Consider the following 20,000-nt stretch of genomic DNA (forward strand, 5'->3'; position numbering starts at 1 on the left):
AGAGAGAGAGAGAGAGAGAGAGAGAGAGAGAGAGAGAGAGAGAGAGAGAGAGAGAGAGAGAGAGAGAGAGAGAGAGAGATCCAGGAAAACAATACCTGCTGACTAAACCTTCCCCTTCCGTTTTTTTTGTTTTATTTCGTTTTTTTTTATTCAATGTATTATTACGTCTCTCTCTCTCTCTCTCTCTCTCTCTCTCTCTCTCTCTCTCTCTCTCTCTCTCTCTCTCTCTCTCTTCCTGTTCTTATTCTTATTCGTGTTCTTCTTGTTCTTTCTTCATTTCCTCCTGCTGGTTTTCCTCTTCCTCTTGTTTTTTCTTTGTTTTCCTCCTCCTCTTCTTCCTCCTCCTATTCTTCTTGCTCTTTTGCTCCTCTTCCTCCTTCTATTCTTCTTGTTCTCCTCCCCGTTAAACCTTTCCCTAACACACACACACACACACACACACACACACACACACACACACACACAATATGTATATCCCTAAAACCTATCATCCCCACCTCACCCCTCCCTCCCTCCTTTCCCCTCCCTCCCTCCCTCCCTCCCTCAGTGGAAATAGTAAGGAATGAGGCCAGAGAGTAATAGCCGTGCCCAAATGAGTGCCATTAGCGGCGGGTCATTGCAGTGTGGCGCGGCGCGAGGTCGTGCTGGCGTGTTTATTAATTTCACCTGACTGGAGGACGTAGACGTGGAGGAGAAATGGTGGTAGAGGTATTACGCGCTGTCTATATTTGTGCTTCCTATTTGGTTCTGTATTTCGCCTTTCCTGTGACTTATATGTATCTATAAACTCTTCTGCAACGCATCTTCACTACTCTCAAAAGGCACTAGTTGAGGGCACGTGAGTTTTAATTTAAGTGTGTTTTTACGGTTCTAGTGACAGATTGACGAGGTTTTTACATTGTGAGAAGGAGAGAGAGTCTTGAGAACACGGCTTTGAAAATAGCGTTTCTGAATACGGGAGGTTGAATACACTTATCCCCAGACTTTTGATAATCCTTTTGCCTTTTGGTATTGGCACCTTGGTGGGCATTTTTCTCTTCCTTTTCGTTTCCCTACGCCAGAAATCCCCTCACAAAATTTAATATCCTTGTTTTCTTCTGCCATTTCAAACCTTAGCGACGCGGAAACAGGAGCAACGCGTGGCTGGGTTATCGGAATCCCGCGGCAGATGATGCGAGTCTGCCATCCAGCGACGAGGAATCAAATGAGCGTCCAATTACTATTTACGGTTCACATTGTCCCTACCACCGCGTCGCCAGCGTGCGTGTTGTGAAGCCTGTACTCTGAAACACTTTGTTCTCTCACCACGACTATTTTCAAAGGCCACAGAGACGACTTACCGGTTTTTCAAGAGTGTTTCTCCTGTTACTATCGTAGAAGTCTTGTTAATCTGTCACTAGAATCGTAAAAACCCTTAAAAACCTGTGTCACTCCACCTAGAGCGTTTGAAAGAAGTGCAGGTGCGGCGAGGAAGTGTTTCAGAACATACGTACTTTAGAAAGCGGTATTGGTGGTGGTGGTGGTGGTTGTGGTGGTGGCGGTGGGAACAAGGGGAGCGATGGCAGCGGTGTTACTGGTGGTGGCAGTAATGGTGATGGTGGTGGTGATAACGCTGGTGATGTTGCACTGTGATACTCGTGATAGTAATCTGGGGTCATCAGATTAGGCATGTGTGTTTTGATTGATGGCTAAACTCGCTTGTAGCTTGTTGTTGTTGTGGTGTTGGTAGCATTAGTAGTAGTAGTAGTAGTAGTAGTAGTAGTAGTACTTAAATTATCAATACCATTATCATTTCTTAACATTTCTATAGATATTAGTTTCATTTTATTATCATTAGTGGTAGTAGTAGTAACAGTAATAGTAGCAGCGGTAGCAGTATGAATATTATACTACAAATAATAGCAGTAGTAAAAACAGCAGTAGTAGTAGTAACAGGAGGTCCTTACTAGACTGTTCGAGTAACCATTCTACTCGAACTATTAGTGGGAGAGACAGGATAGCACAGAAGAAGGCTCCTCCCCCACCGTCAGGAGGAGGAGGAGGAGGAGGAGGAGGAGGGAGATCTGAAAGCAATGATATCAAAGAGAATAGGAGGAATAGAAGGAAAAGGACAATTGTATTCTACAGTCCTATAACCTGTACCCCCCCCCCTCTCTCTCTCTCTCTCTCTCTCTCTCTCTCTCTCTCTCTCTCTCTCTCTCTCTCTCTCTCTCTCTCTCTCTCACGTTAAAGAAGCTTGGTCCATGCAGCGGCTTCCAACCAAACACCTGTCCTCACCTCTCTCTCTCTCTCTCTCTCTCTCTCTCTCTCTCTCTCTCTCTCTCTCTCTCTCTCTCTCTCTCTCTCTCTCAAAAGAAAAACCACATGTGAAACTTTGTGAATGCGAGACTCGAAAGAAAAGGATAAATGGAGATGGGATAAGGGAATGAAGAAAAGGAGGAATTAGCACGAGGAAGAGGAGGAGGAGGAGGAGGAGGAGGAGGAGGAGGAGGAGGAGGAGGAGGGCCATGAGGTTAAGTCACATGGTCAATCGCGGCGCTCTGACGTCATAACACCTCCTCCTCCTGCTCCTCCTCCTCCTCCGCCTCCTGCTGCTGCTGCTCTCTGTGTGACGCGGGGCAGATCAATAGTAAATTTAGGTACACCTCCCTACCTCTTCCTCCTCCTCCTCCTCTTCCTCCTCCTTCTTCTTCTCATAGTCCTCGTCCTCCTCCTCCTACCTTGACTGGCTCTCTGGCTCCTACAACACACACACACACACACACACACACACACACACACACACACACACACACACAATACCACCACCTGCACGATCAATAATCAAATTGAACACCTGTTAAAGTTTCCTTGGTGGAACTAACTGTGTGTGTGTGTGTGTGTGTGTGTGTGTGTGTGTGTGTGTGTGTGTGAAGGTGGGGAATGGTTTACCGTCACTTGGTTCTGGGGCTTGGTACAGTCAGTCAGTCAGCCATACATTCAGTCAGTCAGTCAGTCAGTCAGTCAGTCAGTCAGTCAGTCAGTCAGTCAGTCTTCCTTTCTTTTCCATGGTTCATCAGTTAAGCCAATTAATTAGTCAGGCTGATTTCCCACTCTCTTTCTCGTCTCCTTCCGCGTAAACGAGAGAGAGAGAGAGAGAGAGAGAGAGAGAGAGAGAGAGAGAGAGAGAGAGAGAGAGAGAGAGAGAGAGAGAGAGAGAGAGAGAGAGCATGACGAATAGCAAAGGTGAAGGGCATACTCTCTCTCTCTCTCTCTCTCTCTCTCTCTCTCTCTCTCTCTCTCTCTCTCTCTCTCTCTCTCTCTCTCTCTCTCTCTCTCTCTCTCTCTCTCTCCCCGCCCCCACTTACAAACTCCTGCCCATCACCACGATTATGTTCAAAGGCCACAGAGATGATTAGCCAGGTCCTCAAGAGTGTTTCTCCTGTTCATAATTGAAATCTTGTTAATATGTCACTAAAATTGTAAAAAAACACCCTTTAAAAACCCGTGGCACTTCAACTACTAAAAAAACCTTTTGAAAGTAGTGGAGGTGCGGCGTAGGAGTGTTTCAGAATAAGTTGTAATGTGTGATGTTGAACTGCGTCATCTAAGATCGGCTCGCGGAAATAAACGCAGCGGATTAGACAAGATGGAATTACGCTGCCAACCGCGTCATCAAGGAGTGAACCGCGGGAATGGCCGTTACGTAGATGAGATGAGATGAGATGAGATGAGATGAGATGAAATTATAGGCTCAATTTTTCTCTTCATCATCATACACCCTCTCTTCCTTCTTCCCTCTCACTTCCCACGCACTTCTTCCCTCTCCCTCCTCCCTCCTTTCCCGCTAATGTCACCGCCAGATTTCTGTCACCCACCGCTACACCGCTGTCACTGTCCACCACCACCACCACCAACCAAACACAGCGATACGCCCACCCCTACCACTCCCCTACTTCTCAATTAACAAGCTGCAATGCCAAAACACGTCTACCCACTTCCACACTCGTACCTCGAATCTTCTTGTCCTCCTCCTCCTCCTCCTCTTATTTTGTTTCTTCTTATTTTATTTATAGGCTTTTATGTTTCTTTTACTAGTATCTCTCTCTCTCTCTCTCTCTCTCTCTCTCTCTCTCTCTCTCTCTCTCTCTCTCTCTCTCTCTCTCTCTCTCTCTCTCTCTTCGTCTTTCTTTTCCTTTGGAGGAGGAGAAGGAGAAGGAGGAGGAGGAGGAGGAGGAGGAGGAGGAGGAGGAGGAGGAGGAGGAGGAGGAGGAGGAGGGATAAATAAGTAAACAGGATAAGAAGAGGATCAATTAGCTGATTTTCTTCTTCCATCATCGTTTTATTTATTTTTCCACCCTGGAGGAGGAGGAGGAGGAGGAGGAGGAGGAGGAGGAGGAGGAGGAGGAGGAGGAAGAGGAAGAGGAGGAGGAGAAAGAAGAGAGAAAAGTCAAGGTGTGTGTGTGTGTGTGTGTGTGTGTGTGTGTGTGTGTGTGTGTGTGTGTGTGTGTGTGTGTGTGTGTGTGTGTGTGTGTGTGTGTGTGTGTGTGTCGGGGCCGTTTAAAGGTAACACTCCAGCTGAGGTAGAGCGGCAGTCTGCGATTTATTCACGATCCTGGACACGGGGGGGCCGAGAGAGAGAGAGAGAGAGAGAGAGAGAGAGAGAGAGAGAGAGAGAGAGAGAGAGAGAGAGAGAGAGAGAGAGAGAGAGAGAGAGGTAAGGGCAAGACTCAGCATCAGTTCTTTCTCCCACAGTACATGATAGAGAAAATTGAAAGGTGGGGTCTTGTGGCTAACACCTTCAAAGCACAGAGCCTCTAGATCCCTACTTAAACGCTTTACTCTCTCTCTCTCTCTCTCTCTCTCTCTCTCTCTCAGGGGCCACGGGGACGCTAACCCATCCACTCACCCAACCATCCAATTATACATACATCCTATCACACCCATCCATCATCTCAGATCCCCCATTAATCCATCCTTACATCCACCCATCCACCACCTCACCCCAGACACACACACATACCCATCTCTCCCACCACCACCACCACCACCACCACCACCACCACCACAGCCACCAATCTTAATCTGCCCTGTCTCTTCCCTTAATTTGTGCCGCCTCCTAATTTAATACCACCCCCATCACCTGTTTAATTACGATGGAGTGTGAAGCCAGGAGTCCCTAGAAGCCTAATCCAGCCAGACCAAGCACCTGCCCTCACCCAAGCCAACATGAAGCCTTAAGCCAGTTGAAATTAACGTAGTATTGTTTTTCAGTTCACTTTTTAAGGTGATATAGTGTAGATGGTTATTATTATCAGGTCTAAAGCCGGACTTACTACTACTATTACTATTATTGCTACTAAAATATAACCTAATCTTGACTAAATGAAGCTTAAACAGTTATCTTTATCAAGTTCAACACAAAACATACTACTACAACTACTTCTACAACTACTACTACTTCTACTACTACTACTACTACTACTAGAACTTCACCTAATCTAGCCCAATATGCAATACCTGACCCAATCCTTACCTCAACCCAGATCAAACATTACTATTACTACTACTACTACAACAACAACAACAACAACTACTACTACTACTAGAACACAAACCTCACATCCTTAGCTAACCAAACCCACTACTCACTCGATCCGCCGCACTCTGCAACAACCAAAAAACAGCCCAACGACAAAATTTTCAGCCCAACTTAACCTTCCCAATATGTAGCCCAAACTCCGGTCTCTCCCACCCAAAACCCCGCCCATTGGATAATCTGAGCGACATGTGGGACTCCGGTACTCATTTCCAGTAATACAAGACATAAAAGGGGCGCGGATCTCCCTGTTAGTCGTGCGTGGAGAGAGAGAGAGAGAGAGAGAGAGAGAGAGAGAGAGAGAGAGAGAGAGAGAGAGAGAGAGAGAGAGAGAGAGAGAGAGAGAGAAAGGCGGGTGGGGTGTGGGAGGTGTCGATCCTTGCCTTCGTGTCTCTCTCTCTCTCTCTCTCTCTCTCTCTCTCTCTCTCTCTCTCTCTCTCTCTCTCTCTCTCTCTGCTGGAGGCATAACTTCGACCTACTGCCCTCCTCCTCCTCCTCCTCCTCCTCCTCCTCCTCCTCCTCCTCCTCGTCTTCCTCCTCCTCTTCCTCTTCTCCCTCCAGCAGAATCAATCTCTCTCTTGCTGCAGCCAGGTTTTAAATGCGCAGAAACACTCAGTCACCCATTTTCTCTTCCCTCCTCCTCCTCCTCCTCCTCCTCCTCCTCCTCCTCTTCCTCGGTCTTCGTTTTCTTCCTTTTTCTTTAGAGTGTTTTGCTTATTGTTTGTGTTCTTTCTAACTTTTCTATTCCTTCACTTTCTTCTTCTTCTTCTTCTTCTTCTTCTTGGACTATCCTTTTTCTTCCTTTCATCTCTCTCTTTCTATTTGGGAAACATTCTTCTTCTTCTTCTTCTTCTTCTTCTTTTTCGTGTTGTCATCTTCCAAATTCTTATTATTCCTATCCTCTCCTTCATTCCTTCTTTCCCATATTCTTCTGCTTCTTATTGTTGTTTTCCTCTTTCTTCACCAGTATGTCCTTCTCATTTCCACGTTTGATTTTCAGTCTTTCCTACACAAATCATCCTTATCTTATCTTCCATACCTATTTCATATTATTATCCTACAGCCACCACCACCATCACCACCACCACGACTAATACCACCAGCTCCTCTTGCTTCTTCCCTCTCGTGGTCCCATCAACATTAGGGCCTCCGGGCAATGACTGTTTCACCCCTCACTGCTTCACTCAGGCCCCGTATTCTGAATCATTGCTGCGCCGCACCTCCACTACTTTTAAAAGACTCTAGTTGAAGTGACACGGGCTTTAAACGGTGTTTTTAAAGTTCTAGTGACAGATTAACAATATTTCTACAACATTAACAGAAGAAACGCTCTTAAAAAAAATAGCTAATCATGTCTATGGCTTTGGAAAATAGTCGAGGTGAGAAAGAGAGAGCAAAGCGTTAGAAAATACTGTTTAAGATATGTTACACAAGTTTTTAAGGGTTTTTATGGTTTCAGTGACAGATGAACCCGTTTTCTACATAGCGAACAGAAGAAACACTCTTGAAAAGCCAGCTAATTATCTCTGTGGCTTTGGAAAACGGTCGTGGTGAGAGAGAGAGAGAGAGCAAGAGCGAAGCGTTACAAAAAGCTGGCCTGAACGTTACTAACCCTGTCAGTGTTCCAACGTAGATCAGAACCAAACATGTGAACTGAGTCTCCTCCCCAGCCCCTCCCAGACCTTCCCTTTTGGCCCTTGCTATTGGATTCCTCTCCTATATCGGTTCCCATAGAGGCTTTGTGAATAGTACATTTGCATCTTTCTCTCTGTGCCTCTGTCTCTCTCTCTCTCTCTCTCTCTCTCTCTCTCTCTCTCTCTCTCTCTCTCTCTCTCTCTCTCTCTCTCTCTCTCTCTCTTCACAGCGTTCATTTATCTTGCTTATATTTTTTAAGTTTCTATATTCTTCCTCTTCCTCCTCCTCCTCTTCCCTGCGTCATCTCCTATTCTCCTCTAACATGTAATTCCTCTCTTCCTCCTCCTCCTCCTCCTCCTCTTCTTTCTGCTCCTTCTCCTTCTTCTTGTCCAATTTCAGGCGTAGTTGATACAGACGACTGGAAGTTTGAGTGTGTCACGAATCCTTTAGTCTTCTCTCTCTCTCTCTCTCTCTCTCTCTGGATGGCCTATACATGGGAGTCTCTGTATGGTAAGATATGCGTCTATTATTTCAACTTATCTTGTAAAGCTCCCTATTCAATCAGCACTAACGACCTGATTACTGAGTCCATTTCATTCATCTATCACTCTATTTGAGAACCAATTAATTTCTGCCACTTTTTATAAACCTTTTTTAATCTTAAACCCATTACTTCTTGTCCTAACCTGCTTACTGACTCTGAATTTTGCTTACGTCACCCTTGTTAAGTCCGCTAGACCACTTAACCCTTTCACTACGGTACGAGATAGTTAACAGCACCGGAAGTAGTGAGTGAAATCTTTATATAGGCGTCTACAAGAAAGGACGGGATGAAAAAGAATACAGTTTTTGCAATTTCTACTACGTTTAAAGACTGTACGTGGCTGTAGAACAAGTATAGATGTCTTAGAGTAATTGGCAATGCCGTGAAGAATATACAGCAAGAACAATATAGAAATAATCTTCTTCTATTCTTGTTTGTCGTTTGAGGGTTCTGTCTCTTTTCCTCATGTTTCGTGGTAAGCCTAACACAACTCCCGGGAGAAATGCGTGGTGCGTGAGAGAGCGTGGGCGAATGTAAGGCTCTCGGTGTGTACGGCAATAGTAGTTCCATATGTACGACAGCAGGAGTTAGTGAGTGTGGGCAAATGTGTGTAAATCTTTCAGTGTACGATAATGATAGTTCTACGCGTACGATAGCAGGAGTTATAGTAGTAGTGGTCTAAGCAGTAGTATAATTAGTAGAAATAAAGAAATAAAGTCTTCATTCATGGGTACAGAAACTAAAACAAGCAAACACACACACACACACACACACACACACACACACACACACACACACACACACACACACACACACACACAACAAATCCATAAAATTATGTGGAGTAACACAGGCGCAGAGAGAGAGAGAGAGAGAGAGAGAGAGAGAGAGAGAGAGAGAGAGAGAGAGAGAGAGAGAGAGAGAGAGAGAGAGAGAGAGGATAACCAGGAAATTAAGGAAACACAAGTAAATGAAGGAAAAAAAGAAAAAAAGTGGTCAGAAACGTGAGGTCTGAGTTTTTCCTTCCTCCTCCTCCTCCTCCCTCCTCCTCCTCCTCTTCCACAACCATAACAAACAACAACAATGGGTAAACTCAAAACGAGCAACAAGCAAACCATGCATGTTGATGAGAGAGAGAGAGAGAGAGAGAGAGAGAGAGAGAGAGAGAGAGAGAGAGAGAGAGAGAGAGAGAGAGAGAGAGAGAGAGAGAAGCAAGAAACAAGGGAGGAATAAAATAAGAAGAGACCGAGTGAGAAAGAGAGAAAGAAAAAGAAAAGAAAAGAGAAGAAGAGAGAGATAAGAGAAAACAGAAAGAGAAGACAGAAAGAAATAGAGAGGGGGGAAAACGAAGGGGGAAGGGAGGGAGGGGGAGGAAGGGGAGGGAAACAGCGCCAACAACATCACAGTATTAATTAAGAAGTGTGGATCGTGAAAACAAGCAGTGAGGGAGTGAAGTGTGATGGAAAGCTCTCTCTCTCTCTCTCTCTCTCTCTCTCTCTCTCTCTCTCTCTCTCTCTCTCTCTCTCTCTCTCTCTCTCGTAAAGGCTGACAGATTTGGCAGTGTTGTGTTGTTGAAAGAGAGCGAGAGAGAGAGAGAGAGAGAGAGAGAGAGAGAGAGAGAGAGAGAGAGAGAGAGAGAGAGAGAGAGAGAGAGAGAGAGCAAGGAAAAAAAGTAAGAAAACATGCAAAAAAATAATTCAGGTCACCACAAGGAAAACATAAAAATAAATAAAGAAAAATACATTCAAAAGACGAATCCCAGCCTGTCCCTTTAAGAAAAGTAACAAAAAATACTAACACGGGATAAAAAAAAAGTAAGAACTCTAGAAAAACATAAAAAAAGAGAAGAAAAAAATATTCATAACGGGCCACAAAAGACGAGCCCTTCCCTTCAAGATTCACGAGGGACAAAGAGCAAAGAGCAAAGGAGGAGGAACACTGATATGCAAAACACGGTTAATTAGAGGGGAGAGGAAGTGAAGTCCCGAGAGAGCACAAACTCGCGGTGCTACCTGATGGGACTGGCTTGCTGGCTGTCCCGTGCATAATGATTACAGTGGCGCGGCAGCAGGAGGGGCTGAAACACAGACTGAAACACTACTGGTTACAACGGCGGATCAAAATATGCAGGGGAGTTTTGCGTATAATGGGGAGTTTAATGGAGTGGTGTTGGGTAGGTGGGGAGGAGCCTTCGTCTGTGCTATCCTTTATCGTTTACATCCATGAAGCACTGGCAGCCGCATTGGATCAAAATATATAGACGAGTCTTGAGATTGGAGGGCAAATGCTCAGTGGAGTGATGGTATGTGGATGAGGAGAAGCCTTTACCTGTTTTATCCTGTATTACTTACACTTCTGACAACACCTGATGCAGCCAGATACATTTACAACAGCTGACACACCCAATACTTAAACATGCATCTCTTCATACAACCAGCATTGCCAACGGTTGCATAGACGTCACTTCACACAAGCAAATAATATGTAGATCGTATCACTTACACAGGCAACCAAACACTCACTAAAGTTTCACATTAGACACTAGACAATTAAACATCTACACAAATAATACTACCAGAACCAAAACGCTTCGACAAATCTCACTCTGTCTTCACCTCGATCCAGTCTACTGATGCTAGCAAACTGACCTCTGCCCTTCCTCAAAGCTCTTCAACTTACACCACGTAAAAGTAAAATAGAAAAAAAAAAAAACTTCACTGCATTAATAAAACCAGTGTTATTCTGATGGTCTAGCAGGAATATCTATTTTCTGCCCAGTGTGAATGATAAATGAACAGCGGAAAGACCAGATTATTGAGACTCGTATCGACCAGCACCGAGACCATTCGTTGCCAGGCAGGTGCTCCCAGCCTCCCTCCACACCTGTCCTGTAGTCAAGGGTGCCGGTCATTACAGTAAACGGTCACCGGGGCTCGACCACTTAGGATGATAACGAGTCAATTGCAGAACAGGTTGGTAAAAGAGAAATCCATAACATGAAAATATTGGGACTTTAAGCTGGTGGAGGAAAGGAGAGGAGAGGAGAGGAGAGAGGAAAGGAAAGGCACCAACACTTAAGATGATAGGTCAATTGCAGAAAGGGTTAAAAAAGAATCCATAACATAAGAAGAATATAATTTCCAGGTAAATATTAGTTAAACTTGTGATAGAGACTGTAGTAGTTACTGTGCATGCGCGCCTGTGTGTGTGTGTGTGTGTGTGTGTGTGTGTGTGTGTGTGTGTGTGTTTGATTCAATCTGTGTCCATGTTCCAGGTTTTATTTGGTATCATTTGGCTACGTGCCCTGACACTGACGCCTTGAGAGAGAGAGAGAGAGAGAGAGAGAGAGAGAGAGAGAGAGAGAGAGAGAGAGAGAGAGAGAGAGAGAGAGAGAGAGAGAGAGAGAGAGAGAGAGTGTGTGTGTATACTACTGCCACTACACCACCATGAAAATATTGTTCGTTTCACTGCTATGCTTTATAACTGAAGAGGCGCCGGACGTGAAATCTTATGCTTGACTGACTGAATAAATCAACTGCATCGCTCTGATATGAACGTTGCTTTGTGTTACCTCTTTAAAAATAGCAAACTGAGGCATGCATAACTCAACACACACACGTACACACACACACAGGAGGAGGAGGGGGAGAAGGATAGGATAGAATAGAATATGAAGAACATGAACAACAACGAAAACAACGACAAGAAAAATAAGAATAAGGAGGAGGAGGAGGAGGAAAAGGAAGACGAGGGGAAGCAGCAGGAGAAGAGGAATGCACCTGATAGCGTTAAGGAAGGCACGCAAAAGCCACCACCAAAAAGCATTCCTCGTCCTAAGCGTCTTATTATTACCTGCATAGTTCACGCCACACTTTCCTTTTCCTATACCCCTTTCCCGCACGTTCCCGAAGCTCCAAGCCACAGCGCATCGGACCATGATCAGCAACACATCTGCGCCGCACCTACACTATTTTCAAAAGGCACGGTTTTTAGGGGTGTTTTTACGGTTATAGTCACAGATTAACGAGATTTCTACATTATGAACAGGAGAAATGCTCTTGAGAACATGGCTTATCATCTCTGTGGCCTTTGAAAATAGCAAGATGAGAGAACAAAGCGTCTGAGAACACGGAACACTGCCACCAGTAATTGAATCTAAAGTAACCTTCATTTTAGTAACCTTTTTTCTTTCACGGTTTTTTTTGGATCCGGTATCTTACTTTTCCTCTCAGTTTTGTGCACCATTTTTCCCTCTACATATAATAAGATATATAAATAAATGATTAAAAGGTACAAAGGGGATAGGTAAAGTAAAGTGGCTGGTTTTATGCACTTTATCTTTAACGTTTCGCTCCTTCACATCCAGGACTGTTTTCAAAGGCTACGGATGTCATTAACTGTTGTCGTGTTTGTTTTCCCTATTGATGATACAGCCTCCTTGTTAAACCATCAATAGGATTATGAAAGCATACTTAAAATTCTTAAATACCTTCCGATACAGCTTGTTAAATCATGAACATCCTCAAAAATCTCAATTACATAGTGTTACGAGACACGCCTGAATTCTTAAGATTCATTGTTCTCTCACTAGGACTAATTTCAAAGAGCAGACTTGATTATTCGGCTTCTCAGGGGTACTCAGTCTATCACTACATCTTGAAAGCACTCTTAACACCTCCAGTTACTTCCACTAGAACCTGTTGAAAGTAGTCAAGATGAGACGCCAAAACCTTCAAGAACACGAAGCAGAGGAGATGAAATATTCAGGAACTGTCTCTAGGTATTCAGGAGTAGCATGCAATACGGAAATGATGAGGAAATGAAGAATAAGATGTTTTGGTCACGCAGTAAGAAGAGAAGACCACGAACCGATTAAAAGAGACCGGAGAAAACCAGTTGAGGGAAGAAAATCGAGGGGAAGACAGAGAGTGAGATAGAGGGATGGAATTGTAGTAGAACCGCAGAGGATGGAAGTCACAGAGGACGATGCAAGGGACAGAAACAACAGGAGAAGACTCGTACACGGCACCAACACCTCACTCTAGAAATACAGTGAAAGCAGAAGAGCAGTCTCTCTATGTAGCTTCCCGTCCCAGTCCCCGCTCCCACCTCAGCACAGCCCATAAAGCCGTGAACCAGACATCAGGAGCGCGTGAACGAGCAGTGTTATTGGTCATTTGGTATTCCATGGACCGCTGGAGGTATCGACGACCTGTTGTATGGCGGTGCAGTGTGCGGTAAATAGCTAATGTCAGGTAAATGCTACGCTCTCTCTTACCCTCTTTCTCTCTCTGGGTCGTTCGCTACTGGTGGTTTGGTAAGACGCGTGTTCATAGGTAATGTTATCTATATGGACCCTATTCTGAAACACTTCCGAGCCGCACCTCCACAGATTTTTAAAAGAGTTTACTTGAACTGGCACAGGTTTTTAAGGGTGTTTCTATGACTCAGTGACAGGTTAACAAGATTTCTACATTTTTAACCTATTGTAGTTGAAGTGGCACGAGTTTTTAAGGGTGTTTCTATGACTCAGTGACAGATTAACAAGAATTCTACGTTATTAACAGGAGAAACACTCGTGAAAACCCGGCTAATCACCTCTGTGGCCTCTGAAAATAGTCGTGGCGAGAGAAAGAAATAGAGAGACCAAAGCATTTCTGAATATAGATCTAAGGTGTGATGCGGCACCACCACCACCACCACCGTCACCACCATCACTATCACAGCCACCACCAACACTACCACCATCCACTCCCGCCTTACATAATGACGCTACGAGGCTTCTCTCTCTCTCTCTCTCTCTCTCTCTCTCTCTCTCTCTCTCTCTCTCTCTCTCTCTCTCTCTCTCTCTCTCTCACTCCTGCCTTGCACAACGATCACACAAGGCCTAGCTCGCCCCACTACGCAGGGGAGGTCAGTCTTCACTCACAGAACTTCTCCCGTCCCCTTAGGCCATACTCGAGTTTCCCAAGTCAATATCTAGGCCTTTCTCTCTCTCTCTCTCTCTCTCTCTCTCTCTCTCTCTCTCTCTCTCTCTCTCTCTCTCTCTCTCTCTCTCTCTCTCTCTTCGTCTTTAATGCTTTGCCTCTCCATCTAATCATCCATTCTTTCCTCATCTCTCTCTTTCTCTCTCTCTCTCTCTCTCTCTCTGATCACCTCAACACTGATGCCTCCAGCTGTTTGTTCACCCACGACCACACTCCCCCGGCAGACGCTGTCACGCCCCACGCACCGTTCCTCAGTCAATAAACACTGTGCTCCCGATCAACCAGCCAGGGACCTGACCTAACTTCTGACGGGGATTTCAGCGTCGCTCTTCAACTCAACTCTTCTGGGATGCGCTGTTTTAATGCCTAGTTCACGGAGACGTCCCTGAGAAGTGTTTAGAGCTGTGTGTGACGTGACCTGAGTGGAAGTTATAGGGTACTTGAGTTTTGGTCGCTTTTTTTGACTTGCTTGCTTCCTCTACGTGATGTTTAGTTGTGACATGAACATATGAACGTAAGGGAAGCTACAGGAAGCCATCAGGTCTACACGTGGCATTCCCTGTACTTTTTTTTTTTTTATGAAGAGGGGACAACGGCCAAGGGCAACAAAAAAAAAAAAAAAAAAAAAAAAAATGAGATGCCGGTCCCGAATAGGATCCGAAGTGATGGTGTGAAATGTACCTACCTATTTCCACGCATCATCCTCAATCCGTAATCTTGACCAGTCATCTTTTAAAGCTCCTGAATCAGTCAGCACTAACAACCTGATGATCACTGAGTCCATTCCTTTCATCTACCAGTCTATTTGAGAACCAGTTATTTTAAGGAATGAAGTCAGAAAACGACACGAAAAAAAAAAAACACTTGAGTTTATAGAGGGATAGGATAAAAATGAAATAACTCTAGCGGGTTTTATTTAACATTACTCTCTGGCTAACAATTGTAGCCTTCCACAGCCAATCAGAGCACAACCTTGTTTCCGATATCCAGTAATGGTTCCGTGAATGCCGCCCAGCCACTCATATTCTGGCTTTCATCAGTAACTCTTGTGGTCACTCTTGCACTACATATGTGTGTATGTACTTGTATGTGTTTGGTACCTTACGCATCTCTTCAGTATTTTGTTCATGTGGGTTGCAGTCTGATATTTTTACAATCTGTGATACTCTGCTTTCTCACCACGACTATTTTCAAAGGGCAGAGAGAAGAGCAGCTGGCATTTCAAAACCGTTTCTTCTGTTAACAATGTGTAAATCGTGTTACCTTGTCGCTAGAGCAGTAAAAACACCATTAAAACCCGTGTCACTTCAACTAGCAGGGGGCTTTTAAATGTAGTGGAGGTGCGGCGCAGAAGTGTTTCAGAAATCGTTCCTTTTTTCGGCAGTCACGGCTTTACCACGGGCCAGACAGGACGCACACACCTTTTGACTCCAGCCCACACTACATACTGCTAATTGTGTCTACTATCAATACACAACGAAAGTCACCACTCTTTACTGAAGCCTTGAGGAACTAACATATTCTCCCTTAAGATCTGCCGTGAAACCTTTGCTGCTGCGCGAAACATTGGAGAATATTCGAAAGTTTAGGATTAAGACTCTCAGTATATTAAAAGAATGAGAGATTACAGCAACTCTCCTCCTTGTCTTCACTGATCTAACCACTTATTACAAAAGACATCATACAAATCAACCCTAATCCAAACACTTCAGTAGGACAGTAACTCCACGTGGTACATCTCTATTCATTAACCTTACCTTGGCGATCTTCAGTTGCTGGAATCACCAACCTAACTTTATCTATCTAAAGAACAAAACAGTAAGGAAATAAACAACACCAACTCTCAGTCTCCAAGCCTCCCACTCTCTCACCCTCCCAGTTCCTCACCTTGGCAATTTCGGGCTTCTGTGCTATGAAGTTGCAGAAACTGACATCAACGAAACTGTTTCCGTGCACTATTGTCAAACACTTGGGCTCCATCATCTCTGTGGAGCCGCCGCCGCGAAGAGTTAGCTTGGGGTCCTGTGGGGGAAAGGAGAGGCAGGGAGTGAGTGGGTGAGTGTATACGTGAGTTACAATACGCGAATGAGTGAAAGGATGAAGTGCAGGGAGAAGAGATGAGGTTCTATCGGGGAACTGAACGAGAGATAGGGAGTGAGTGAGTGGGTTTAAGTATACGTCAGTGAAAGAGAGGTTACGAAGTTCAGTGAGCAAGAAAGGTGGAGGAAGTAAAAGCCGAAGGAATGAGGGAGGAAAACAAAGGCAAGGAGGAAGTGACCGAAGGAAGGAAGAAGGGAGAGGAGGGGGAGGAACAAAAGGGAGAGAAAATATGGGACGGGGAGGAGGGAGGAAAGATACAGGGCAGGAAGATGACGCAGCAGAGAGAGAGAGAGAGAGAGAGAGAGAGAGAGAGAGAGAGAGAGAGAGAGAGAGAGAGAGAGAGAGAGAGAGAGAGAGAGAGAGAGAGAGAGAGAGAGAGAGAGAGAGAGAGAGAGGAAGCTAGAAATGTTGCTTGTAAGTGAAAGGACGAAAGAAAACACACACACACACACACACACACACACACACACACACACACACACACACACACACACACACACACACACACACACACAGGCTAAAGCTGATGACTCGTGACTCCAGGTTTCTACACAACTGGCGCTGTCACGGTGTTGCAATAGTGTAATCTGCCACGCACATCACGGCAGAGTCCAGTAATGAATTTCAACAAGGGGTATTTTTGCGCCTCAAGCAGTGCAAGGGAACAGAGAGCTGGGGTTTAACAGACTCGGCGTGGCCTCCCAGTATGGCCTGTATTCTAAAACGCTTTGCTCTCTTTTCTCTCTCTCTCTCTCTCTCTCTCTCTCTCTCTCTCTCTCTCTCTCTCTCTCTCTCTCTCTCTCTCTCTCTCACCATGAGTATTTTCAAAGGCAACAGAGATGATCAGCCGGGTTGTCAAGAGTGTTTCTCCTGTTAATAATGTAGAAATCTTGTTAATCTGTCACTAGAAACGTTTCAGAATTTTGTTGATATATCTAAGAATAAAATTGTAGTCTAAGGCGTTTCACAGAAGGAAAAAAAAAATGCATAACCAGGGTATCATTTTTCATCACATGGTGGTAAAAAAGTTCGATCCTTCATCAGGAGCAGCTTCAAATATAAAGAGAGAGCCTTGTGCTGTGGGGGGAGGGGGAAAAAGTCATCGAAAAATATAGATAAAAAAAAAATGGTATAGGGAGAAAAAAAATACCGCTGAAAAATAAATCACGAATTTCGCATGAGAGAGAAAAAAAAATAATAATAGTGACCTCTTTATGTTATCGGTTTCTTTAAGACTCTGATGGGCATTAAAGACAAACTGAGCGAACGGTGCTTACAATTCTCTCCTCTCAACTCACTTATTTTACAACGATAATTTTTCCATGTACTCCATTAAAAAAATATATATAACAACAAGTAAGATAACTTTCCAGTACACCATAATTTTTCAGGGGCTGGAGTCCTTTCTGACGGCAGGAAGGAGGAAGGAAGGAGGGAAGGTTGGAAGGGAGGGAAGGTTGGAAGGGAGAGAAGGGAGGGAGAGTGGGAGGGAAGGGGGAGAGATGATTAGTCACAATAGATTAGAGGAAGGAATGGAGAGCTGGCAGAGAGAGAGAGAGAGAGAGAGAGAGAGAGAGAGAGAGAGAGAGAGAGAGAGAGAGAGAGAGAGAGAGAGAGAGAGAGAGAGAGAGAGAGAGAGAGTCTTGAGAATTGATATTATTGTTTTTGCCAAGAAATATTTGTCTTAATCAAAGCAACACCTCTACAACTTGAAAATCATCATCACTATTACCCTCATCATCGTCATCATCATCACGTGTTGTTTTTCCAATCACAATATTATTTCTTTTAATTAAGAAATATTTATCGTGTGTATTTTGATGCATTTTATTATTTTTTTTTGTGTACTCATCTATCTATCTATCTTTCATATCCAACTTCCACTAATTTCCTCCTACAGCAAATTCAAGCAGCCCTTGTAAGCGTCCCAAGCCTCGCGGTGCTCCCTGATTCGAGGGGAAAAAATCTGATTTCCTCCACATTTGCAAATCTCACAATTTTCACGAAATTCGATTGGACGAGAAGCGGGGCATGTTTTCAAACCAGACAGTTCTCTCTCTCTCTCTCTCTCTCTCTCTCTCTCTCTCTCTCTCTCTCTCTCTCTCTCTCTCTCTCTCTCTCTCTCTCTCTCACTACATTAATAGATCGTTCAAATTATTGGAGATAAGGTGAGAACGTGTTTGGAAATACCATCCTTGCAGTTACATTACCTGAGAAACCTTGCTAAGCTCTCACTAGATTCATGAAAAGTACCCTAGAAAACTGTAACAGCCAACATTACGTACAAAAACATCCATTCAAAATAACGGAGACAAAATCTGGTAAACACATGACCTCACGATCTTTAAAGTTACATTACTAAAGAACGAAACCTCACTTTGTTAAACTGCCACTTGAATCATGAATAAAGTACCCTTGATAGCTGTTATAGCAAACATTACGTGCACTAACACACCATTTAAAGTAGGAGTGACAGAGAGATCAAGTTTAAGAGTACCAGAGTCACATTAACTGAAACACAACACGGAAGTCTAACACGAGGAAAGAAAGAGCTCCCTTGCGTCTGTCTGTCTGTCTGTCTGTCTGTCTGTCTGTCTGATTAAATTACCGTTTCCAAGACGATTAACGATCATTTTGTCCTAATTAAGCGTTCGGAGGAAATTTTACCAACCACGATCGTTACGCTAATTATCCTGTAATTATTGGAGACTTGAGTGTGTGTGTGTGTGTGTGTGTGTGTGTGTGTGTGTGTGTGTGTGTGTGTGTGTGTGTGTGTGTGTGTGTGTGTGTGTGTGTGTGTGTGTGTGTGTGTCCTGTCTGGGATTTTCAAAGCAATTGTAAGAAGCTTTGGTCTGACTTACTGAGAGAGAGAGAGAGAGAGAGAGAGAGAGAGAGAGAGAGAGAGAGAGAGAGAGAGAGAGAGAGAGAGAGAGAGAGAGAGAGAGAGAGAGAGAGAGAGAGAGAGAGAGAGAATCCTGCTCATCTCTTGTTCTTCCGCAGTAACAAGGTCGCTTCGTTTTAATCCGTCCTCCTCCTCCTCCTCCTCCTCCTCCTCCTCCTCCTCCTCCTCCTCCTCCTCCTCTTCTTCTCCTTCTTCTTCCTCCTCCTCTTCCTCGTTGTTGTGGTGCTAAAATTCCAGCCAATCAGTCAATTAATCTTTTTCATGTTCCTCTTTCCTTCCTCTCTCTCTCTTATCTTCTCCTCCTCATCATCATCCTTTGTTCTTTATTCCTCCTCCTTCTTCTTCTTCCTCACATTTTCTTGCTTCTTTTTCTTCCTTTTCCTCGCCTCACCTCCTTTTCATCGTCTTTTTTTTTCTCCTCTTTTTTCTTCACATTCTCTTGCTTCTTCTTTTCTTTTTCCTCCTTCGCCACTTCTTCCTCCACCATCTCCTCCTCCTCCTCCTCCATCTTCCCATTAATGAACTACCTTACTTTTAATTCACCTTTATTCTTCCTTCTCTACTTTTTTTGTATGATTAAATTTCAATAATGCAATTTCTCGGGATAATCTTTCTCCTCCTCCTCCTTCTCTTCATTCTTCCCTTGCTTTAATAACTTGTGTGTGTGTGTGTGTTTGTCTGCGTCCTCCTAGTCCTTCATCCCATCCCTACCCCGCTCCATTCCCCATCACTGCCTCTCCAAGCCTCTCCACTCCCATCACCTCCTTCCCTGCGCCTCCATCACCACCATCACCAATCCTATCATTTCCTCGATATCTTCATCCTATTACAAGTTACGTAACTCAACTTAATTCACTCCGTCTATCCCTCTCCCTCTTTCCACTCACATCTCATCAATACCTCCCTTCTTCTTCCCCATCACTGGCTTTCCATTCCCCCCTATTCCTATATAGCTATCGCCACAAGTCACTGCCTATTTCCCCTCCAATATATGCCTTTCAGTAACCGCTGACGCTGCTCTAACTTAACCTAACCTAACGTAACCTAACCTAACCTAACGTAACAGCGGACCTTATAAAGCAATGGCTGGTTTTCAATGTCACGGTGTCTAGTTCACTTTCAGCTTCAGAGACTTGGATTTGTGGGAGAAGTTTGCTTGACACCACCACCACCACCACCACCACCACCACCACCAACGCCAAGCTTCCTTCACACAACACATTTAGTGGTGACCGAGTTCGGGAGGGGCGGGGA

At 44.4% G+C, this 20,000-nt stretch overlaps 1 protein-coding gene across 3 annotated transcripts in view; it reads right to left on the minus strand.

The window, feature by feature from the left end:
* LOC135111240 (1-phosphatidylinositol 4,5-bisphosphate phosphodiesterase classes I and II-like) overlaps positions 1–20,000 on the minus strand; it is a 158,557-nt gene that overhangs the window by 69,134 nt on the left and 69,423 nt on the right. For all 3 annotated transcript variants that reach the window (XM_064024396.1, XM_064024397.1, XM_064024398.1), the window contains exon 4: positions 15,632–15,766. In XM_064024396.1, coding sequence (XP_063880466.1) covers positions 15,632–15,766 — 135 coding nt within the window. The remainder of the gene's footprint in view (positions 1–15,631; positions 15,767–20,000) is intronic.

This window comes from Scylla paramamosain, chromosome 21 (assembly GCF_035594125.1).
Source record: "Scylla paramamosain isolate STU-SP2022 chromosome 21, ASM3559412v1, whole genome shotgun sequence".
NCBI classification, from domain to species: domain Eukaryota; kingdom Metazoa; phylum Arthropoda; class Malacostraca; order Decapoda; family Portunidae; genus Scylla; species Scylla paramamosain.